Raw genomic sequence first — 24,584 nt, 5'->3', positions numbered from 1 at the left:
ACAAAAGTTGGCACCTGTGCCCAGTAAATATTTGCATGTGTAGATTTCATATATATAAATCAGAGTATATATGAAACCATATAGACCTATTTCCATATTAGAATTCAGTATCAGTGATGAATAGCACAGAAATTATTGCTCTAGAATTAAAGAGAAAAGGTGGATGAGGATTATACCTTTTATTAGACCAAATTCTTTTGGTGAGAGAGACAAAATAATATCCTGGGACCAGCACAGCATGCTCTAGAATTCTTGTTCTTTGGAAAAGCCAAACATTCAAGATAAAATAGATTTAATTTCAAAATTGTTTTCATGCTCTCAGTCTGCTGGTGAATGCTGCTGTTGTTTTTCTATTATTGGAAATAAATTTTGTGAACTAGATGAGATGGCCAATGTGAGTCACATGGGATCAAAGGTTTTCATTAGGCAGCCAGTTACTGGTGGGCTAAAATTTTCTTATATGCTGCCTGTTTAAACTGTGAGAAATGAGTCACAATTCAGTTTCCTAGTGTCCACATCAACCACAAAGAGCACTGAACTGGTGATTTTTTATATCTTGTTCCGAGATAGTATTTTTCTTCTTTAAAGAACTTTCCAAAAATTAAAAATCACAAGATTCCTGGGAGGTAAGTTAGTACTACCCTCAGACAAGGAAACTGAGACAGAGAGGGAAAGGAAATGTCTTCCCCAAAGATATGAATAAAGTTGGAGACAAAGCCTTCAGTGTTTCAGTCATTCTAGTTCTGTGCTCAGACCACATCTTTCCCTAAAGTGTTGAATAAACACAGACATTTTACTCTCTCACACCTACAACTGATCAGCTTAGTCAGGAGAGAAGCATACCGGAGAGTTGGTATGAGAGGAACTTTGCATTGCTATTGTCTGTGTTCTGTAGCTAAATGCAGGATTTTCATCTCTCACTTTATCATCCTGGCAAATTCCCGATCATTATATTTATTGTAATTTTAATTAATATTTTTGTTAACTTTCACACTCATTTTGACCATTTTTTTCTTTCTTTGACATTGGAATCAGACATTTGTGACATTATTAGAGTAATTTATTTTGGATCCTCTTTGTTTAAAATATTTGAGAGCGAGGTGGCAAAGAAAGTATTTCACATGCAGAGACTTGCATCTGTCAGATATCACAAGTTAAAATGGGATTGCTATTCAAGTTTAAATGTTATTCAAGATTTGCCAGTTTTCAAATCAAAAAACAATCCCCATTAGTTCCAATATAGCAAAACTAACTTCTGCTTAGTAGAGCAGCAACTTTTGGAAGAGCAGGGCTATGGCAGGTCAGTACTGAACTGCACTGAAAGATCTGTGTAAGGTTTGGAGAACATGCAAAAGCACCCACCAGTGCTACACAGTGTTTGGCCCTTGTCAGAAATAACACTTCTTTTGATAGTGTTCTGCAGTGCTAACTCCAAGCTCACTTGCTGTTTATTGCTCCAAGGTTTAATTTTGGCCTCTGGAGTCTCAAAAATTCCAGTTGTCTACAAGCATATTCCTGTCCCTAAGGCATATGCCACTGACTGGCATTGAATTCCTGTTGACATTTGATTACCTTGCTGATTAAATAATTTGCCCTTCCTAATAAATTGCAAAAGTAAAAAAGTGAAACAAGGTTAAAAGTTACCACCGTCTAATAATGACCATTTCAAATTTTCATTTTGTAAATAGCTATAGAATCTTTGTTTCACTGCAATCTAATTAAATGCTGTACTGTAAAACACAATAGTAAATGTTTTAGCTTCAAGGCAAAGCATAATGTGAGAAATGAAAATTTTACTAATTGAGAATTTTTTTCATTATGAAGTATCTTTTTGTGTGTGCTAGATGGCTGTGATAGTTTCACCTGTTTCATTACAAATCGTTTTGCTCTATTCAGCAATTATAGCAAATGGCAATCATAACACAAAACTACCATTTGAAGGAAAGTAATGCATTCTATGGTTGCAGTATTCTCCTCTAGAAACTGTGTTGCTTGGTGATATTTGATACAGAATATCGTACCAGAAGAAAGTCCATGTTGAGGTCAATATGGGCCTGATCCAAAGCCCAATTAGGTCAGTAGAAGTTCTTCTGTTGACTTGAGTGAGCTTGAGAAAGGAGTCAGAATCACTCGGTGAGGCAAAATAAGGCTTAATTCTGCTGTCAAATATATATTTTCAACTTGTAGCAATGGTTCTGAGCACTTTATGTTTGTATCTGAGTTCAGAATTGGCCCTGTACGATTTAGTGTGAGTAAGTACTATGAAAACCTCTCTTGAATCAGTTTACAGAGATGTAAATCATTGTCTATAATGGGCAAAATTATGCCTCCATCTGTAATGGAGGGATGCTAGAAGGACAAGAGGGTATGAGGAACCCTATCTTTCCCTTACATGCCTGTTTGTGGGACGCATAATTGCACACCCACAGCAGTTAAGGGTGTCTCTGATGCTTGTAGGATCAGTGCTAGTGGCCTAATGATGAGGTGGCTGGATGCATTATACCTAGACACCTTTTTGTTCTGTGACACAATGTTCCCTGGCAGCAATCCGTAAATGCCTTCCGCAATGTTAATTTATTGTGATGTTTCCTTTCTAGCCTCCAGCTCCTAATCAAAGTCTCTCAACTCTGGCTCATAATTGAAAATACTAGTTTGATGTAAATTTTGTCAATAATTATTTTCAGGGATTTTATTTTTCACTGTGCTTTCCAGGGGGGCCAACTTTACTCCATGGCCTTGTCTCCTGGGCTGTCATCCAGGAAGCCTAGTTCAAAACCTCCTTCCCCACCACCGCCTGCACTAGGGAAAGTGAGGAGCTTCTAGCTAGCTTCAACAGTGCATCTCCTTCAGGCCAGTTGTGCTGATCTATTCTTTAGGAACCACAGCTCATTCGCTGATCTGTGGCTGCAAACTAGACTTCAGTTCAGAGCCCCCAGAACCCTGCTACTTGTTGCCATAGAAGAGTGCAGAGAGCATTCTCTGTACTCCAGTTATCTCCCTCTTGTGTGGAAAGCTGGGGCAAGAGGTAGCTGAAGATAGATTCTTGTAGATCCGAAAGACACAAAAATGTTGGGCAGCAGGCTGGAGTGAAATAGCAAATTCATGGCAAAAATGCTGAGTTCCATGGCATTTTGGAAAAACATCAAATTCCATGGCCATGGACAGAGACAGATTAAGGTTTTCTTGGGCCAGAGCAACTAAGAACTGAATTGATTGTCTGCACAGTTGCAAAATATACAGGGCCCTGCTTCAGTCTCTGGGAAGCATAATGCTTCCTGAATATTTGGGGAAGTAGTCTGAGAAGCCCCCTTCCGTGATTCTATGAAAGGTGTATCATAGAATCATCGAAGATTAGGGTTGGAAGAGACCTCAGGAGGTCATCTAGTCCAACCCCTGCTGAAAGCAGGACCAACCCCAACTAAACCATCCCAGCCAGGGCTCTGTCAAGCTGGGCCTTGATTCCACCACCTCCCTAGGTAACCCATTATGGTGCTTCACCACCCTCCTAGTGAAATAGTTTTTCCTAATATCCAACCTGGACCTCCCCCACTACAACTTGAGACCATTGTTCCTTGTTCTGTCATCTGCCACCACTGAGAACAGCCTAGCTCCATCCTCTTTGGAACCCTCCTTCAGGTAGTTGAAGGCTGCTATCAAATACTCCCTCACTCGTCTCTTCTGCAGACTAAATAACCCCAGTTCCCTCAGCCTCTCCTCATAAGTCACGTGCCCCAGCTCCCTAATAATTTTTGTTGCCCTCCACTGGATTCTCTTCAATTTGTCCACATCCTTTCTGTAGTGGGGGACCCAAAACTGGACGCAGTATTCCAGATGTGGCCTCACCAGTGCCTAATAGAGGGAAATAATCACTTCCCTCGATCTGCTGGCAATGCCCCACATGCCATTAGCCTTCTTGGCAACAAGGGCACACTGTAGACTCATATCCAGCTTCTTGTCCATTGTAATCCCCAGGTCCTTTTCTGCAGAACTGCCACTTAGCCAGTCGGTCCCCAGCCTGTAGAAGTGCATGAGATTCTTCCATCCTAAGTGCAGGACGCTGCACTTGTCCTTGTTGAACCTCGTCAGATTTCTTTTGGCCCAATCCTCCAGTTTGTCTAGGTCACTCTGGACCCTATCCCTATGCTCCAGTGTAGCTACCTACACCTCCAGCTTAGCGTCATCCACAAACTTGCTGAGGGTGCAATCCATACCGCCTTTGGGGCACTCCGCTTGATACTGGCTGCCAACTAGACATCAAGCCATTAATCACTACCTATTGAGCCCAACAATCTAGCCAGCTTTCTATCCACCTTATAGTCCATTCATCCAATCCATACTTTTTTAACTTGTTGGCAAGAATACTGTGGGATATCATATCAAAAGCTTTGCTAAAGTCAAGATATATCATGTCCACTGCTTTCCCCATATCTACAGAGCCAGTTATCTCATCATAGAGGGCAATCAGGTTGGTCAGGCATGACTTGCCCTTGGTGAATCCATCTATGTTGACTGTTCCTGATCACCTTCCTCTCCTCCAAGTGCTTCAAAATGGATTTCTTGAGGACCTGATCCATGATTTTTCTAGGGAGTGAGGTGAGGGTGACCAGTCTGTAGGTCCCCAGATTCACCTTCTTCCCTTTTTTTTTTTTAAAGATGGGCACTATCTTTGCCTTTTTCCAATCATCCAGAACCTCCTCCAGTCGCCACGAGTTTTCAAAGATAACGGCCAGTATGTAGCCAGTGATACTCTCAAGAAAGGCACTTGCAGGCCTCCTGGAAAGCCAACTGTCCATTCTAGATTCAAACCTGATGAAAGGAAGTGTGGGAAAGAGGGAGGAGGAAAGAGTTTCCTTCAGAACTCAAAGCAGAGAGCCCACTCCCCTCCTTTGCTTGGCAGAAAAGCACTTTTCCTCACCTTCCCCTCTTATTTGGTTGGTGCAGCAAGAGCCCTCGCTCCTGTTTCAAAGTACTTTAACCATTTCATTCACCCATGCATAACTATGGAGTGGTGCACCTTCTGCTGCTCTCCAGTCAGCTCAGCTTCACAGAAGGTATGACTGACCTCCATTTTCATACTGTTCTATGTTCAGAACACACTGCTGTTTGGACACTAAGCAGAATTGACAAATTGATAAAATTTTCCATGTGGTGGCTGGGTTTATGTCGGTTCCTTACACATAACAGCAGCCGAGACTCAGTCTAGCGAGGATACTTGAGGTATATAGAGGCAGCAGTTCTACCAGGTGAGCCAAAAGAGTGTGCTACTCTTGTCTTTGCTGGAAATTGAATATTGTACATAACCTGTGAATGTACATTATATAAATGACTAAAAGTATGATTTAATATTTGACTATATAGAACTTAGTTAATACATTTTGACGTTCCCCTTTTCACTATATGTATTTTTTTACAACCAAGATCATTGCTATTCCACTTCCTGAAAATGCATTAAGAACATTTATAATGCAAACTGTTACCTATCCAATATTTCAAACAGAAGCCACTGTTTTTGTTATCTAAATACATTGAGATGACTTTAAAAATAAAATGTCCAGCACTTAGTTGCAGTTGCAGAGTTTTAAATACCCCATTCATTATTATTACTACCACTTGCTTGAATAAAATTCTACCAAAACCTTAAATTTGTAGGTAAACAAAGAAATAACACTTCAACTTACAAATGCCAGTATAAAGTATTTTTAAACTATGCTGTCAGGAGGCAATGAAAATGCATGCTGGTTATACATAATTGTTTGGTAACATCAGTATGCTTTATATTAAGATTTTTCCTACTCCAGATATGCACTCTGTATTTTAGAGGAAGAATGGATTCTTGGTAGTTACGACTTGCTCAATTATTTTGCCCAGGAATGGGAAGTTGGAGATCGGACAGTAACTGGAGAGAGCATCAGGGGGAATCCAATGTTGTTTTGCTTGAGGATTGAGTGGATGGTTGTAATTTTTCAAGGAGTTTAACAAGTGTGCTTTTCTGAAGGAGACATTTATAATTTCAATTAGTAGGGGATGCAGCTGTTCTTCACTGGCTTTCACCCTCCAGGAGACACTTGCACCTCTTTTACAGGTGGTGGCTATAATATTTTTCAGAGCCTCTTGAACTCTGGAGAGTGTGGTGGAGTCAAAATCTGGGATATGGCAAGCTGGATAGTGCAGGCTGGTCATGACTGAGGCTTTTTAATCTGTTAGTTTCTTTTACATCTGTGTGTGGGTTATTCCCCCCTCCCTCTCGAAGTGTTTCACAGGGGGAGATTCTTGGGTTCAGAGTATGGACCAGGAAGTATGGGTTGATTAGCTGGCTCTCTGTGTACTAGCTCTGCTGGCTGTAATTATGCTGCATTGATGTTGGAGGAGTAAAAAGGCTGTAAGAGGTTTTTGTTCTCTTGGTGGACGGATTTAGATTTCTGTGTGTGTGTGCGCACACACCCCTGTGTACTGGCTGCATCTGCTTGGATTCATCTGTGAACCACAGTGATCTTCTCAGTCACTGGTGGAGAAAAGTTGGCTTGAGGCCAAAGTGTTGGTGCTAGGGGGTATCATGTGGTTGTACTGTTGCACCAACCTGTCAGCAACTTGGGTTTGTAATTGGATGTGTTGTACTACTGAGATAATACTGATGTTTATTGATTTACATTTTCACAGCCGTGCAAAATTATGAGTTCTAAGTACAATTTTCAGTTGTGGGAAATTATTGGAGGGGTCAGACAATAATTATTTAATAACAGCAGATGCTGAGATTCATAAAGTTACAGCTCTATAACCATTACAACACAAATTGACAACATTACATATAAAAATATACAAAGTAAATATCCTTAAATCTAACCCTAATAATGTCTCAAGTAGCATTTTTGTTATTTTGCCTATATGTATATTTTGATTACTATTGATGGAAATATTTTTGTCAGTTTGTGTATGTACAGCGAAATAGACATTTACTGGTAAAAATCTAATCCTTTCAAGCCTACATATAGATTGGCTCCAGTAGAACATATTAACCTAAATTCCTATGAAAGAAACAAATTTACTACACCAAGTTCAACTTATAAATTGTATATGGTCATAGCAAAACTGGATGTGCATTGTGTTACAGCGATGGAAGGAACGTCAATTTTAATACTGTTGCTAGCTTGGTTGGAAAGTAGAATTCTCTTAAACTGTTGAATTTTATACCTCTGTGACAGGACACTATCAGCAGCACCCTGATCACTGTCAGGCTCAGCTGGTGGCAGTTAATTATGTTGGGGGGTTATGAGCACCTGGGTTGGAATCACTGGGCAAATGAGGTAATTGGGAGGATATAAGCAAGGGGTAGGTCAGAAGGGAAGCTCAGAGGGTGAGACTGGGCTAAGGAGTGAAGTGACAGAAGTTTCTCCTTGCTATAAGACTGCTATTTTGTAAGAAAAGAATACTGCATATCTTGGTGAAAGAATAACAACCTGGTGTGCATTTGTGAATGAGAGACAATGTCAACTGGCCAGGCAGTAGAGTATATCAGGTAGTACATAGGCACCAGGTGACTACCTCAGGTTCCATTTTGAAGCAGTCCATGGTTCTATGTCATAAAATTTAGTCTTTCTTCCTCTCGTGTAATAGAAATACTTCATTCACTGTAAATGAATAGTGTTGACTTATAAAAACTTCATGGCTATACTGTATAGTTTTATGATTCCCTGTCTCTTGTTATACTAGGAATTTCAATTCAACTCTCAAACTCAGTTCCCCTGTTGGTACCTTTTCACTGGTGACTGATCTGTGTTTCTCCCATTGATGATACAAATGAGTTATATAGGTGGCAAATAGAAGTTTTCTTTCTACCAGTTTTCAGACTTACACCTTATCATATAAAAGGAATACTCTGCTTTTCTTCCTTCCCCACACAGTAAAACAGTGAAGCAGCTGTCTTGACATGTGAAGGGGAAAAATCCATGCTAGAAGCTTGAAATCAGTTGAACACATTTTTCTGAGTGCTATGAATTAAAGAGAGAAGAAATTGTTCTAAAAGTGTAACTGAAGGGATTAAAATAAGAGGCTCGTTCTCATAGATTAGAATAATTTTGGAGATTTTTTCCAAAACATTCTAGATATAAGTCCAAGCTTCCAAGAGACTGATATTCATTTTTGGAATTTCTGTATTCTTATTTTGCTTGACGTAAACTCTTAAATCTGTCAAATTCTAAATTATTTGTCATATAAGATATATATTTTTAAATAACAATTGTTTGGAGGGATTTTTGTTAAATGGTGTGAAGCTGGCACTTTATTGTTGAGTCTCTTTTGCCTAAAGCTTATTTACAAGCCTCCTGTAAAGGAAAACACCATCCATTTTGCTCATCCATCAGGAAACATATCTGGTTAAAAAGTCCTTCTCACCATAAATAAATCGTGACATAGTTTCAAATAGCTTTCATGTCTTTGCTTTTTCTGACTTTCTTTCTGGCTGTAACCATCATGCTGAAAACTGAAACAGTCTGGGGAAACAGAAACACTAAACCAAATTCTATTCTGCTTTAATAATCATTTTTAAAATTGGAAAGAATATTTGCTGGTTGCAACTCCACAGTTAAGGCAGAGTTGTGTTTTGCACTTAACACACTAAGGCAACCTCTTGATTACGTATAAGAAATGTCAGTATACCTTCCCAAAAAATTACTTTGAATTAAAAATGGATCTTTCAAGAAATTTGGTACCGGGTTTTAAACTTTTGGGGTGTGGGGGAGTCTCATGATTTTAGTAGCAACAGAAGTAGACTATGCACATTTCTCATGTAAGTAAGATTTGAATAAATTTGTTCGGGAGATTAGGGGTCACTTTTGGCTGATTTTCTTTATAACTGAGCATTTCTCCTTCGGCACACACTAGTACATAATCTTCTCCTTCAGGAAGTTACAAAGACTTGCCCTCTTCCAAAATGATTGCATTCTCCCATTGCTCTCAATGGAACTGAGGCTGCCCTTAGCAAAGATGGTAAACTGTCACAAGTCACCTATTCAGTGCTCTTCTCCATCTCCTGATAGCCGGGGAGCACCAGTTAGGGCAGTCAAGCTGTAGGCAGTGGCTGTTTAAAAGAGAGGGCAGCCTGTGGTTTCTGTCCCATTGAGAATGGTGGGAGAAGGTGGCCATTTTGAGGTTACAGGGACAAACCATCCCGATGTGTAGAAAGAATAGTAAATATGGCAGGTGACCAGCTTGGCTTAACAGTGAAATCCTTGCTGATCTTAAACACAAGAAAGAAGCTTACAAGAAGTGGAAGATTGAACAAATGACCAGGGAAAAGTATAAAAATATTGCTGGGACATGCAGGAGTGAAATCAGGAAGGCCAAATCACACCTGGAGTTGCAGCTAGCAAGAGATGTTAAGAGTAGCAAGAAGGGTTTCTTCAGGTATGTTAGCAACAAGAAGAAAGTCAAAGAAAGTGTGGGCCCCTTACTGAATGAGGGAGGCAACCTAGTGACAGAGGATGTGGAAAAAGCTAATGTACTCAGTACTTTTTTTGCGTCTGTCTTCACGAACAAGGTCAGCTCCCAGACTACTGCACTGGGCAGCACAGCATGGGGAGGAGGTGACCAGTCCTCTGTGGAGAAAAGTGGTTCAGGACTATTTAGAAAAGCTGGAAGAGCACAAGTTCATGGGGCCGGATGCGCTGCATCCGAGAGTGCTAAAGGAGTTGGTGGATGTGATTGCAGAGCCATTGGCCATTATCTTTGAAAACTCATGGCGATCGGGGGAAGTCCCAGACGACTGGAAAAAGGCTAATGTAGTGCCCATCTTTAAAAAAGGGAAGAAGGAGGATCCTGGGAACTACAGGCCAGTCATCCTCACCTCAGTCCCTGGAAAAATCATGGAGTAGGTCCTCAAGGAATCAATTCTGAAGCACTTAGAGGAGAGGAAAGTGATCAGGAACAGTCAGCATGGATTCACCAAGGGCAAGTCATGCCTGACTAATCTAATTGCCTTCTATGACGAGATAACTGGCTCTGTGGATGAGGGGAAAGCAGTGGACGTGTTGTTCCTTGACTTTGACACAGTCTCCCAGCAAGTTAAAGTAGTATGGGCTGGATGAATGGACTATAAGGTGGATAGAAAGTTGGCTAGATTGTCGGGCTCAATGGGCAGTGATCAATGGCTCCATGTCTAGTTGGCAGCTGGTATCAAGCGGAGTGCCCCAAGGGTCGGTCCTCAGGCCGGTTTTGTTCAATATCTTCATAAATGATCTGGAGGATGGTGTGGATTGCACTCTCAGCAAGTTTGCAGATGACACTAAACTGGGAGGAGAGGTCGGTACGCTGGAGGGTAGGGATAGGATACGGAGGGCCCTAGACGAATTAGAGGATTGGGCGAAAAGAAATCTGAGGTTCAACAAGGACAAGTGCAGAGAGGGATTGTTTAGTCTGTGGAAAAGAAGGATGAGGGGGGATTTGATAGCTGCTTTCAACTACCTGTAAGGGGGTTCCAAAGAGGATGGATCTAGAGTGTTCTCAGTGGTAGCTGATGACAGAACAAGGAGTAATGGTCTCAAGTTGCAGTGGGGAAGGTTTAGGTTGGATATTAGGAAAAACTTTTTTTCACTAGGAGGGTGGTGAAATACTGGAATGCGTTACCTAGGGAGGTGGTGGAATCTCCTTCCTTAGATATTTTTAAGGTCAGGCTTGACAAAGCCCTGGCTGGGATGATTTAGTTGGGGATTGGTCCTGCTTTGAGCAGGGGGTTGGACTAGATAACCTCCTGAGGTCCCTTCCAACCCTGATATTCTGTGATTCTATGATTCATTTTGAGAGTGCAGTTCTTCATGTGTTTATATCTAAGAGATTTTATTCTTCATCCTTTTGAAACACAAACTTTTCAGTTATGAGAAATAACAGCATAAGTGACCATTACTCCTAAATACATACGTTCAACAGCTCTCCATTGAACCAGTCTTACTTGACAGACAGGGATGGAGGGAAAGGGACACTGTGTGTGGGAGGTGCATGTGGGAGAGAAGAGAGAGAGGGGTGTGCACACACATGCATATGTTGAGAGGTATATTGAAGGCAGGAGGGAGATGGAAAACTGTTTGCATGCAGTAGATTGTGGAGGTTGCAGGAGGAATTTATGGAGATGGTTCATCCAAGTTGATGAGAAGGACCGAAGAAAGGTGGAAACTTCGCATACACTGACTTGTTTGTGGTGCTGCAGAGTAGTCTAAAGCAGCCAGAGATTATTGGTGAATCTGGCATAAAAAAGAAATTTGTTTCATGTATGGAATTTTTAACTTTTGTTATAAATTAACAAAATAAAAGACCTGCTTTTTTTCAAAATGTGATGAAAGCCAACAACCCCCATCAAACTCAACAGGAGCTGTAAGCACCTGAACATCTTTGAAGTCAGACCATTTAGTGAGCTGTCTGTGTGTGGATTTAAATGACTGCTTTTAAGAATCTAAATTTGAAAATGATGTCTTCAGTCTTTCTCCAATTTATACAATGGTTTAAAAATCATCAAGTAAATCTGCTTAACTGGGGTCTCGAGCTATCTGTGGTCACAAACTTTTGTCCTAAAGCATCATGTCCTTTGTGTACCAACAGCCAGGCAAGTTCTGTAAACACTTTAGCTGCTAGGCCTTAAGGCTCTAGCTTATGATGCGTCTTAAATAGCACTCCACTTACTGCCAGCAGCCACCAGACTCCTCCACCAAGAAGACACCATGCCTCTGTGGCCTGCTCCTCAAGTGCCACAGAGCCTTCTCCTCCTGCCGATTTAAACTCGTCAACAGTAGCAAAATCACCCTTAACAGATGCATCACACTGCCCCCTGTAACCTACTACCACTCACTTCCATGTTCAGATATGAAAGTCTTAAATGAATATTGTGACGAATGCTATAATTCTTCAGGATGTATATGGGGACAAGTTCCCCGCCCCTTGGCAATAGGGAGAGGAGAAAGACCTTGATCCAGGAAGCAGCCTTGCTTCGGGAAAACCATGTTAATGTGGCAAACTAGGAGCAGCAAGGAAACCTGATGGGGAACCACATGCAGAGCTAGCACTGGGGGACCCACACATGGAACAGGCTATGCCTGGCAGATGTTGCCACATGAGTCAGGTCTGTGTAGAGCTTGTGGGAAAGTAGCAAAAACTGGGCAGGGAACCAGTGCAGAGACAGTGCAATGAAGCATACCGAGTACTGATGCTGGCCTGGAAATCTGCAGTGTCCTATTTGCCTTTAGCAAACAGTAGACTGTAGATGGTACATCCCAGGCATTAAGCTTGAGGAGCCCTAAATCTCTAGTGGATTGCCCTCCCCAATTGCCCAAATAATGCGTTAAAGTAGAAATCTGGCATATCAGTGCACCAGCAGAAGTAATGATTACAATATTAATAGAGATTCAGATTTCCAAGAGAGGTTGGAAGGAGATGTGTATGGTTATGAAGGGAATTGCACAGGGCCCAAGTATTCTATAAATCAATTTTACATGTCCCCAACCAGGAGACAAGCAAATATTTATTGGGATTGTGATATTGCATCATTATGCATGGATTTTTGTCACAACAATGCAAAGATACCCAAAATACACACAAAGTTTGTATGCTGCAAACACAAACATGTAGTCACACTGAAGTTAATGAATTGCTCACATGAACAAAAAGTTACTCATGCATGCAAGTGTTTGCAGGATCTGGCCTGCAGTATCCAAAAAACACTAGTGGTTGGGGGCGGGGGGTGGGAGGAAGACAAGCACAAAAAAGCACTAGTGATGGGAGAACTTCAAAAGTTTAGTTTTTGATTAGTTTGATAAGTATCCAGAAATTCAGTTGCCTAGAGCAGCAGTTCTCAAACTGTGGGTCTGGACCCAAATGGGGTCCTTTGAATGGCATCGCCAGGGCTGGCTTAGACTTGCTGGGGCCCAGGGTCGAAGCCAAAGCCAGAGGGATTCAGCCCTGGGAAGCAGAGCTCAGTTTACAGGCCCCCTGCCTGGGGTTGAAGCCCTTGAACTTCATCTTTGGCCATCCTGTCCAGAGCAGTGGGGCTTGGGCTCAGGCTTTGCCACCCCCCCGCCCCTGCCCAAAGCTGTGGGGCTCAGGTTTTGGTCCCTCCTCCTGGGGTTGTGAAGTAATTTTTGTTGTTGCAATGAAGTTTCAGAACCCCTGGAATAGAGGTATAGTAGCCTGAGAATAGGCTTCTGCCCACACAACCATTCCATCCCCTCACAGGGACTAAATCTTCAAGCTGGTATCTATTTCTGGGATGTCTTTCAGAATCTGTTGCCCCCTCTGACCTGACTCTCCCCCTGTGCACTCAGACACATGACCAACAGGCAGCTCAGGTTAAAATACAAGTAGCATGTACTATGTCCACACCAGGTGCTGGGAGACGGAAGTGTTAGCTGTCCCCAATCATAACAGTCAAGAAAGCGACTCCAAGCAGCTCAGAGAAGAAGAGCAGAGCGTAGGGCCATTGTCAATATAGGAGAACAGACAGCGCAAATAATAGGAATTGTCCTAATGTGTGGGATTCCTTCTTTTAGTGAAAAGAAAAGGAGTACTTCTGGCACCTTAGAGACTAACAAATTTATTTATTCTAAGGTGCCACAAGGACTCCTTTTCTTTTTGCGAATACAGACTAACACGGCTGCTACTCTGAAACCTTCTTTTAGTGGGAATCTTGGGAAGTCTGTTAAAGTGATGGCTGGAATATTGGCGGGAACCTTGGTGGGAATTTTGTCCTTTTCTGGTGGAATGAATAGGGATTGCCTTCCAAGATCAAATGGAAATATCTCAGAAGAAAGGTTTCCTGATGGTCCAAGAGAACTGGATATGGTGTACCTCAATCACTCCCATTTCTGTGTTTCCATTTCAATACAAAAACTATATTAAGATGGAGATAAGACTGAGACTACATCGAATCATAGAAATGTAGAGATGGAAGGGACCTCTAGAGGTCATCAGTTACAGCCCCCTGTACTGAAGCAGGACCAAGATACCCAGAGCATCCTTGACACATTTATCCAACCTGTTCTTAATAATCTCCAATGATGGGGATTTCCTAAACTCCTTTAGAAGCCTATTTCAGAGCTTAACTACCCTTACAGCTGGAAAGCTTTTCTTACTATCTAACCTAAATCTCCCTTGCTGCAGATTAAGCCCTTTACTTCTTGTCCTGCCTTCTGTGGACATGGAGAACAATCACCATCCTCTTTATAACAAAACAACCCTTATTGTACTGAAGATTTATCAGGCTTCTTTTCTCAGAATTAAACATGACCAGTTTTTTTAATCTTTTCTCATAGATCAGGTTTTCTAAACCTTTTATCATTTTTGCTGCTCTCCCCTGGACTCTCTCCAATTTGTCCACATATTTCTTAAAATGTGACACCAGGACTGGACAAAGTATTCCAGCGGAGGCCTTACCAGTACCGAGTAGAGACTGCCACCTCCTGTGTCTTATATACACAACACTGTTTTTAATACACCCCAGAATTATATTCTCCCTTTTTGCAACTGCATCACACTGTTGGCTCATATTCAGTCTGTGATCCACCAAAATTTCACATCCCTTTCAGCAGTACTACTGTCAAGCCAGTTATTCCCCAGGTTGTTTTTGCGCATGTGATCTCTCCTTCCTAAGTGTAGCATTTTACATTTGTCTTTATTGAATTTCATCTTGTTGATTTCAGACAAATTCTCTAATTTGTCAAGGATACTTTGAATTCTAATCCTATCCTCCAAAGTGCTTGCAATCCCTCTCATCTTGGTGTCCTCTGCAAATTTTATAAGCCCTCTTTCCCACTCCATTGTCCAAGTCACTAATGAAAATATTGAATAATATCGGACTCAAGACAGACCCCTGCAGGACCCACTAGATACATTCTTCCAGTTTGACAGCAAACCATTGATACCGTACACTCTGAATATGGTTATAGTAATTTCATCTTGGCCACATTTCCCTAGTTTGCCTTTAAGATGTCATGTGGGACTGTGTCAGAAGCCTTACTAAAATTAAAATATATCACATCTATAGCTTTCCCCCCTTATCCAGTAGGCCAGTAACCCTGTCAAAGAAACAAAGGTTTTGGCATGACTTGTTCTTGACAAATCCATGCTGGTTGTTCCTTATATCCCTATTGTCTTCCAGGTTATTACAAATTGGTTGTTTAATAATTTGTTTCAGTGTCTTTCCAGCTATCGAAGTTAGGCTGGTCTGTAATTTTGCAGGTCCTCTCTGTTCCTCTGTTTAAAGATAGGTACTATATTTGTCCATCTCCAGTCCGATGGGACCTCACCAAACCTCCATGAGTTCTCAAAGGTAATCATTAATGGTTCTGACATTCATTCTAGGGCATTTAAGGAACAAGCTGAAGCAATTTCATCGGGCCCAGCTGACTTAAATACATCTAACTTACATAAATATTCTTCAACCTGTTCTCCCTATTTTGGCCTGTGGTTCTACCCCCAGTTGTTAATATTAATTGTGTTATGTATCTGTCATTAACTTTTTTAGTGAAGACTGAAGAAAAATAGGCCTTAAACTCGTCAGCCTTCTTGATGTCATCCATTTTTAGCTCTCCTTCCTCACTACACTTCCCTTCATCTTTTTCTTATTCCTAAAGAATTTATAAAACCTCTTCTTCTTGCCTTTTCTGTCCCTTGTTATGTGTAACTTATTTTGTGCATTAGCCTTTCTGATTTTGTCCCTACATGCTTGTGCTATTCTCTTGTACCCTTAACAATCCATCCATGTTTCCACTTTTTGTAGGATTCCTTTTTGATTTTCAGGCTAAAGAGCTCCTAATGGAGCCATATATTGGCCTCTTACAATTTTTTTCTAATTTTCCTTCATATTGGGGTAGTTTGCTGTTGTACCTTTAATATGGTTTCTGACAAACTGTCAGCCCTCCTGAACTCCTTTTCCCTTAGATTTTCTTCCTCTGGGACTTTACCTAACAGTACTCTGAGTTTTTAGCAGTATTTTAAGGTAAAACATGTCACAGGGGAGCAGTTATCCCCAAAACAAGATTTATAAACTTAACTTTAATTCTGATTTTCCGAAATTGAAAAGAAATGCAAGCCTATTACAATGCAAGGCCATACATAGCTAGAGCACCTAAGCAATCTTAACGCTATCCTGTAGTGATGTCATGTAATAGCCATATGATTATAATTAAGGCATTTTAGTATTTGTCGTCCCAGATTAAATTTAAAATATTTTTTAAAAACTCACTTTTCGAAAAATCACATTCAGAGTGTTTACAATATCCCTGTAATGTATTTTATCCTTAAATTTCTGATACATATCTCAAATTTAATTTCTACCTTATAGCTTTGTCTGGGAATTTCTTTGTTTTTATAACAAATTATAATTTTGTATTGTAGTTGTTGCAGCTAGCGCTCTCAACCATGACTGGGGCCCCATTGTGCTAGGCACAGTGCATATGCAGTCTGAGACAGCCTCTGCCCTGAAAACCTTACGGTCTAAATAGACAAAGCAAACAAACACTGGAAGAGGGGAAGCATTATTGTCCTCATTTTCCAGATGAAGAATTGGTGAGATTGTGATGTGTCCAAAGTTCATAGGAAATCTGTGGCAAAGGTGGGAATTGAACCTAATTTTCCTGAATCGCAAATCCAGTTCCTTAACCACAAAAACTCCCAAAATAATCCCCACTGGATTTAAGCGCCTAATTTTAGGGATCCAATTTAGTAAACTTTGCCTTTAGATTTCTTTCAGTTTCTGAAGTTGGGCTTTCATATCATTTGTGACAAAGGGCTCATCCTGCAGAGTGGACACCTTCAACTCCTAAGGACTTCTTGGCACCTTGCAGGACTGGGTTAAAAATCATAATTTATTTGAGATGGAAGGTAGTTAAGAACTGCAAATTAAAACTCCAAGCTTATTTTCAGATACATTTAATTCTATTTATCATGAGTGATGTTTCTTTTCTGATTAATTTTGAAGAAATATGTAAAGTTTTGCTTTTAAAGGATTACTGTTAATGTGAAATAATCTGTATATTTTTCCTCCATTTAGTTATGAATTATATTTGTGTTAAAAAGTAGTGATTTTTTATTTTTATAATAATAAAGATTGCATTTGAAATATAATTACCTATGACACAGAGTTCCCCTATTAACACTAGTGTGTTTTTTATTTTACTGCAGGCTGGAGGAAGAAAAGAATATTTTGTCAGAATTGCAAGAAGATTTAAATGAGTTCATTTTATGGTTAGAGGAAGCAGACAGCATTGTTGGTATTCGTCTGGAACCGGGAAATGAACAACAGTTAAAAGACTCTCTTGAAAAAGTGAAGGTAACATAAGTTCTTTTATTTAATGTCTTCTTAGTTTGTCATATCAGCATAAACAAATTGAATTGTTGTTCTTAATCCAGATTGATTTCTGTCAAACACGTACTTGGTATTATTCTACAATGTACTAGATAATTCAAAAAATCGGAAGTCCTGTGTCTTAAAACCCAGGTACCAGAATATATTGCCTGCATTAAAATTAGACTAGAAAAAGTAATTGAAAATATAGAATAAGGAACAATCTTGCACCAACAGTGCAATGGATTATATATCTAATAGCTTTTGAATTCCAAGATTCTACAGTACTTTACATTTGATTCATTTTCACTTTAGCTGAAACTTTTCTCTCAATGTATGTTTGTTCCTTTGCTTTCATTATGCCTTCTCATTTCCAGAATGATTTTCAGTTTTAGAGCTGTATATTACTACAACTGTGAACTGGTTAAAAATGTCACTTTGCCAGCCTCTTTTTGTATAACTTGTCAATTTTTTTTTTTCTGTTTGATGTGACACCCCCCCACCCACCCACTATTAGAATAGTAAGCATTTGGGGGGAGGGGAGGAGGGGAGGAGGTTAAGCTTGTAATTATCTGCAAACCATAGTGATATTCAAAATCTCTGTCCAGTAGGGGCTGGTATTTTTGTGACCTGGCATTGTTAATGTTAGCCCTCAAATTGTTAAATTCATGAAACTTTGTAGCATACGTGATCATTGATGAATACAGAAATTGGTGTCTATTCTCTCTTTTAAGTACATAGCTCCCATTAAAATTACTCAGTTAAATATATCAAGTGGAGAATGGACCACTAAAGAGTATGAAGGAAAATATTTCTAATTGCTACTGTGCTTCATTGAGGATGGTACTGATTTGTGGTAGGCATGTCCACTGGCTGATGCATTTAATTGTATGGTTAAAGTCCTTCAAATCTGAGATTTTTTTGAAGCTATTACATATACCTTAGTTTAATTAACTTTGGCACCTGATAATTACGGTGGAAAATAAAAAAAAAAAAAATCATCTGCTAAGCTTGGTAGGTTGTAAACTAAAGCTGAGCAAAAGACTTTTAACAAAACCCCCAAGAACCATGTAAAATTCACTTGGTTTCAGGCTCCAAGTTGAAAAGATGTCCAGGTTTGCTGAAGGTTTCAAGGGAACTTGGGCCCAGTTTAGAGTAAAATGGTGCAGAATTATAGGTTTGTGTCAGAATGAAATGAAGCTTCGAGTTTTGCTTGCTTTCTATAGGCAACAGGATTAAATGCAGGGTTTCTATAGAGTTTCTCTTATAGGACTAGTCTACTCACAATTTTTATACCACTTTAACTATATTCTCTTAGTGTACCATTTAAGAGAATAAGCTATAAGTGATAAAGCACCTTTATGCTGATTTAATTGTGTCCACATTAGATGATGTGCTGGTATAGCTATATGGATACAAAATCACACACTTCATTTAAAGGGGTACAAAAACTATTTATAGACTAGGCCTATCATTAGGAATGCTTTAGAATCTCAGACTTGAAGAAAGGCTCCAGGGCAGTGGTTCTTAACCTACTTATCATCGTGGGCTGCATATTCAGCCACAAAGTGTTACCTGGGCCGCAGGTTGAGAACCACAGTGCCCCTCACCTAAACTCCCCCACAAACTCCTATGCTCAGCACCCTTAGCCCAGAAACTCCTCCACAGAGTGGGGCCAGGACCAGAGAGCTGGGCGTGGGGCAGAGACCCTGACCCTGGACCCTGCTGCAAGGGGATCCGGACCTCTGCCATGCGGTGCTGGGGGGCATCTGGCTGCCCAGAGCCTGAGCCCTCCTGCATGGCAGGGCAGCCGGTAGCTCGGACACTGGAGCCCACCGTGCGGCAGGGCAGCTGGGAGCCCTGAGCCTGTGGCCTTTAGCACACAGCTGAGCTAGGCCGCAGCTGTGTGCTAATTGGGCCACATGCGACCTGAGGGGCATGGGTTGAGAACCGCTGCTCCAGGGGCTTGGGCAGAAAGGGTGAAAACTGAACCCAAAGAAACCTCGCCTCGCTGATACTGCTGAGTTGCATATTGCTCTTTTGGAAACTATTTCAGATATGCAGCAAGTAGCTGGAGCTCAGCCAATTTATAGTACTCTAATTTTCCCAGTGTGTGTATGTGTGTTTAAATATGAAAATTATGTATAATAGATATGTAACAAGGTTTTAAAAAATGCAACTTGTATCAAAACCACAAACAAATGACCCTAGAGCGTCTCCAAGACAGCAAGGGTATACATCAGTCTTAAAAAGACAAAGTAATAAGTTCTTCTTCTCCATCTCCTCAGACATAGGAAAGAGGGGAAAATAAAGGAGACATTAGTTACCTTTATTTCAGTGTTTTGGCAAGTAGGTTTTTAGAGATCCAAGGATTGCTATAATAAAATCTCTGTCTTCAAAGTTTATTTCCAAGCAAGTAAAAAGAAAAAATAGTACAATTAGTTATGTCCAGCAGACAGAATCCTCTACATCTTTTTTGCTTTATTCTCTAGCGAAAATTCTCCTCTTGTGTGTAATTGGGATGAAAAGAAATCCTCAGGCTAATCATAGTTGTAAAACAGACATTTTTTGTCATCCTGACTCGTCTGTGTTTAGCAGGAAATGGGACGGAGAAGAAAACCTAATGCTTAGTATCAGATCTTTAATTTAATTAAGAAATGTTTCCTTTCTTGGCTGAACCATTTTAGCAACAAGATATTTCCTTGTGGAGGGCTATATAAAATAATAAAGAACCCAAAGTGGGCAATTTTGATAAGAAAAATTAAGTTTAAATGAAAGGTCTTGAGTGCCCCAGAGATTCCAGGTTCCAGTAGAATACGTGAAAACTGCCTCCCTGTTATCCCCAGGCAGAGCCAAATGTGAGAACCTCCAGGCTTCCCAAACATTCCTGTTATTCTATAATCAGATGGCTAGTCATCTGTTGAGATCTGAATTAGTTAATGACCTATTGTGTCCTAATTATGATCTTACACCAATGTAAACAGAGCAGGCTGTAATTGCCGTTCATTTGTACAGTTTGTTTCTCCCTATTGATCTGTTGGGCTTTTAAAACTAAACCATCCCCAATAACTACAATTTTAAAAAAAGTTTGATTGTAAAGCACCGTGAAACTGTTGGAGGGGAGACAGTTTCATATAAGCCTTTTTTTTTTTTTTCCCTGCAAGAAGTCAGTTTGTCTTTACTTCCCTGACTGGTCTCCTGCTCCTTTCTGTATATTTTAAAGGTAACCGTCTATGTGACCTCTCCTTCTAAAATACTTCTACTGCCCTCTTAGTCCACAGAGTCCACTCTTCCTCTTCCTAATGAAAAATATTCTCTCATTATTAGACACATAATGTAATATTAGCCTTCCTATGACCATTTCTATAAACCAGATTGTTTTATTGGTAGTGTCTATGGAGGATGCATGTATGGCTAAATGGACTTCATCCTGACTGACTGAATGTCAGAGAGTCAGAGGAAGAATTTTTAAGAGGCTTTTCATATCGTTCATCTGCCTTTAAGTTAGCCCTTCTAGATCCAGGTATACTTCCGCTCTCGCAAACCTAGTTTTTAACCCTGTGAGTCAGTAATATAAAAAAATATGAAATCTAGGAACAAAGCAAAGAAAATATTATTTATGCATTTATTTATTTATATGGACAGAGCATTAAATGTCCATAGCACTTTAAACAATCCCTGTCCTCTGGAACTTACCATCTAAATGAAATGCTACCTACATTAGAAAGTTGTTGGGTTTTTTTTGCTGTGAAGCTCCTCTGTGCTTTCATATATATGTGTAGAGCTTTGGAGGGCTCAGACCCAAATGTACTAATGTCAGTAACTAGTAGCTGCATTCTGGATAGCAGGTGGGGGAGATAAGGGCACATATGGATGAAGATTCTCTCTTTTCAATATCTATTAATGTGGGCGGGGGAGATGTATGTTAATGGGGGGGAGCCCCTCCCCTAATAACTCCTAAAGGATGGATTGTCCAAAGTCAAACCTACTGGTGAAGATATCTTTTCCTTAATAGCTCAGGCTTTTAAGTCATGCTGTGAGCCACCTCTTTTCTTTTCGATCCACCCAAGGGAAGTTACCCCAACCCCAGTGATATAGTAACTATTAAAGATTCTCTTGTGGCCCATCTCGGACTTCGATAATTTTTAAAAATGATGGCTGCAGAAGCTTTCACTTTCTATTATATAACTCGTTGGTTACTTGATATGTAAAGCTAAATTGACACTATATAAATTTGCAGTAATTGCATACAAGAAGGGGAATGGATTCAGATTATGGAGACACAAACATGGTAGGCAGGACACTCCTAAATATTACCAATATCCCTCTAATCTGCAGTGTTTATGAATATATTATGAACATTATTGCTTACAGGTTTGGACCACGGTGCTTAGCACTGCACAGAACATGGAAGAGACATGGAACGTGCTCTAAAGGGCTTACCCTTCACACAAACAAAAGGCAGATACAATTAGTAAAGCACCATGTGACCAGAAGGAAAGTTGAATCACACAGCAGAGACAAACTTTTTTTAAATTTCCTTCCGGGACGCTTATTTTCCCTCCATTTTGGTCTCGTCAGAGAGCCAGTCTTTCCCCACTATAAGTCTGCCTAATAGAGTCAGCATTTGCTGTTTTTTCTGAGCCTTTTTAATTTAGAAAGCTGTGGCTATTTTGTGCTGAATTGAGCCCCAAGCCTGGTCTCTGCAGCTGATAGACTAATCAATAGTGGCGAAGATAAGGGAGTTGAAAATTCTACCACAGTTCATATTAAATGTTGTATTTGTCTGTTCCAGTTAAGAGTGGAAGAGCTGCCTCCACACAAGGGAATATTGAAACAATTAACTGAAACTGCAGGAATAACACTTGGAAGTACACCACTGAACCCAGAAGAAAAACATAAACTTGAAAATAGGCTCAAAGAGGCTAACCATCGCTGGATAAAGGTTAGACATATTAGTAATGATATTATGGCATATAACTCTAATCTGTTAGAAGTACTTATATATTCTGTGATGTGTATGCTTTTTCTCTGAATGAACATGAAGGTTAATCTGTATCTGTTATGGGATAAGAAGAAAACAAGCAGCAAACAAGAATTGTAGCTGTGATGCTGGGTGACTTAATAACAGTGGTATGGTCAAGATTCTTTTTTTAAATGGGTGCCTAACGTTAGTTTTCTGCAGCCATGTATAGGCACTTAAGTAAGTGGTGTTCTGTTAAAACATGCTGAGCACAGGGGAAGGATTTGTCTTCCAATCCTGGCTGTTTTGTGGCTGCTACTGCTGCTCTGAGGCTAGAGTAACGTCTGTAGCATTTATGGCACTGCTCCATTGGGGGTAATAACCAATGGGTGTCTACATTTGTGGAACCACTAGCCATACCCCAGCTCTTTTCCCTCTCCAAAACCTTAAAATTATACAGGCAGCCTCTGTGGCATTGGGCCCTGCATCTCGCAGGCCTTCCATGCTTCCTCAAATCCTGTCTCCTGCGCAGCAGCATTGTACTTATTCTAATATCTTAGATTTCTGTGCCTGTGGAGAAAAGGTTTTGCTGGTTTTTATTTGAATATATGTATATATATTGCTATGCTGAAAAGTGTTAATGTTGCCAGTCAGTCACAGATTAAAGGAGAAATTGATGAGTATTCCAAGTATCCCTCATTCAGGCTAAATGAGGTAGCAATTAAATGCCCCTTTATTTATTAATAGTGGAAACAATAGAAGCCATCACCCAAGGCACAGAGCAGCGTAGCAAGGCTTGAGTAGAAGCGGAATTATGTGGGCCAAGGAGCTTTCCTGGGGACTGATTGCATACTCAGGATGTGGGGCATTGATCAGGTTGCAAATGCATGCATGTATGAAAAGAACCTGAAAGCAGGAGGAAATTCAGCAGATAGTGAGAGAATCAGTGGTATATGCCCCTAGTAGAAAGCCAAGAAAGAGAGCTTCTTTTAGGTAGAGTTCTTACTGAGAGGTTAGACTTAGATTTTTGAAAAAGGAAACACCTCCTGTTTTTCTATTGTGGTCAGGGAATCATGGTACTTACATGGCCCCCATCACTGTGGTATCTGAATGCCTCACAGTCTTTGATGTGTACTTAGCCTTACTGAGAGGTAGGGAAGTTTTATTATCCATTTCATAGCTGGGGAATTGAGGCACAGAGAAGCTAAGTGACTTGCCCAAGGTCACACAAGAAGTTGGAGAACAGAGTCTTCTGAGTGTGAGGCTAGTGCCCTAACCACTGCATCATCCTGTTTCTTCCTGACGTGCCTTTGTGTACATTCTTTGTAAATCAGGATTACACCAAAGAACCATTTGATTCATATAATCAGTTTCGCCTCCTAACAGAAACAACCTTTCAAAACCTCGAAGATTGGCTAACTGCTCAGGTTGAAAGAATAAACAATATTGACCAAAATTTGCAAACCTAGATGCCTAGAAATGGATGCATAAATCAGTATTTAGGCACCTGCGCAGAAGTGTCCTTTTCTCTAGAAAATGAGTGAGCTCCCAGATGTGTCTCTGAAGTCAATTGTAAATGAATGAATTCAACACCTCTGAAAATCAGGTGACTTCTAATTACATGACTAAATATGGATTTACATGCCTAACTTTAGGCACCAACACTTGAAATTGTGGCCATAGCTTAAAAGGAAATTAGTTTTCAAGAAAAGTGTGTTCTTTTTGTTGTTGTTTTTTTTAACAGGATGTTACAAATGCATTTACACAGAAATTGTGATTTCTAATTTTATCAGACTCTGAATATAATCTGTCATTGACTATTTCTGTATTGCAAAACTTTGTGAAAGGGATATCTTTTTACATTCCTTTTTATCTCCTGTTTGTTAATACAGAAATGTTCTATTTCTCACTTCTCACGGCCAGAGTGACCCAGAAAACTGTGAGCACCATTGTAGTATATGAAAGTCAGATCTCGTTAGTTCTGGGGGCTTATCTCAGGATTCTTAAACACCCTTGCTAGCTGTAGCTTCTCTAGGCGTTGGTTCATGGTATATCGTGGGAGAACTTGTCTTTCCATCTCATGGTACTTGAGTGGAAGTGCTTATAGCCTGCCAACATCTCCAGCAGAGACGTTTTTGAATCTGCAAACTCCCTGAAACCAGAGCCAGTAACAGTAATCCAGCATCGGTGGAAGAACAACTGCTTGTACTTTCACTCCTATTTCGGGAATCAGGCAGAATATCTCTGAGATGCTTCAGCAGCGATATTTGTCCTATCAATGGCATCTCTCAGAGGGCAGTACTG

The 24,584-nt window shown here is 40.3% G+C and overlaps 1 protein-coding gene across 3 annotated transcripts in view; it reads left to right on the top strand.

The window, feature by feature from the left end:
- The window catches only part of DMD (dystrophin), a gene marked incomplete at both ends in the record, with an annotated part of 1,846,964 nt that overhangs the window by 1,153,739 nt on the left and 668,641 nt on the right, over window positions 1-24,584 (top strand). For all 3 annotated transcript variants that reach the window (XM_084636024.1, XM_084636023.1, XM_084636025.1), the window contains 2 exons: window positions 17,155-17,302; window positions 22,113-22,262. In XM_084636024.1, coding sequence (XP_084492150.1) covers window positions 17,155-17,302; window positions 22,113-22,262 — 298 coding nt within the window. The remainder of the gene's footprint in view (window positions 1-17,154; window positions 17,303-22,112; window positions 22,263-24,584) is intronic.

Source organism: Lepidochelys olivacea (genome assembly GCF_965140295.1).
Source record: "Lepidochelys olivacea isolate rLepOli2 genome assembly, chromosome: 1".
Classification (NCBI taxonomy): domain Eukaryota; kingdom Metazoa; phylum Chordata; order Testudines; family Cheloniidae; genus Lepidochelys; species Lepidochelys olivacea.
The sequence above is the reverse complement of the archived record's forward strand: the minus strand, read 5'-3'. Positions and strand labels throughout refer to the sequence as shown.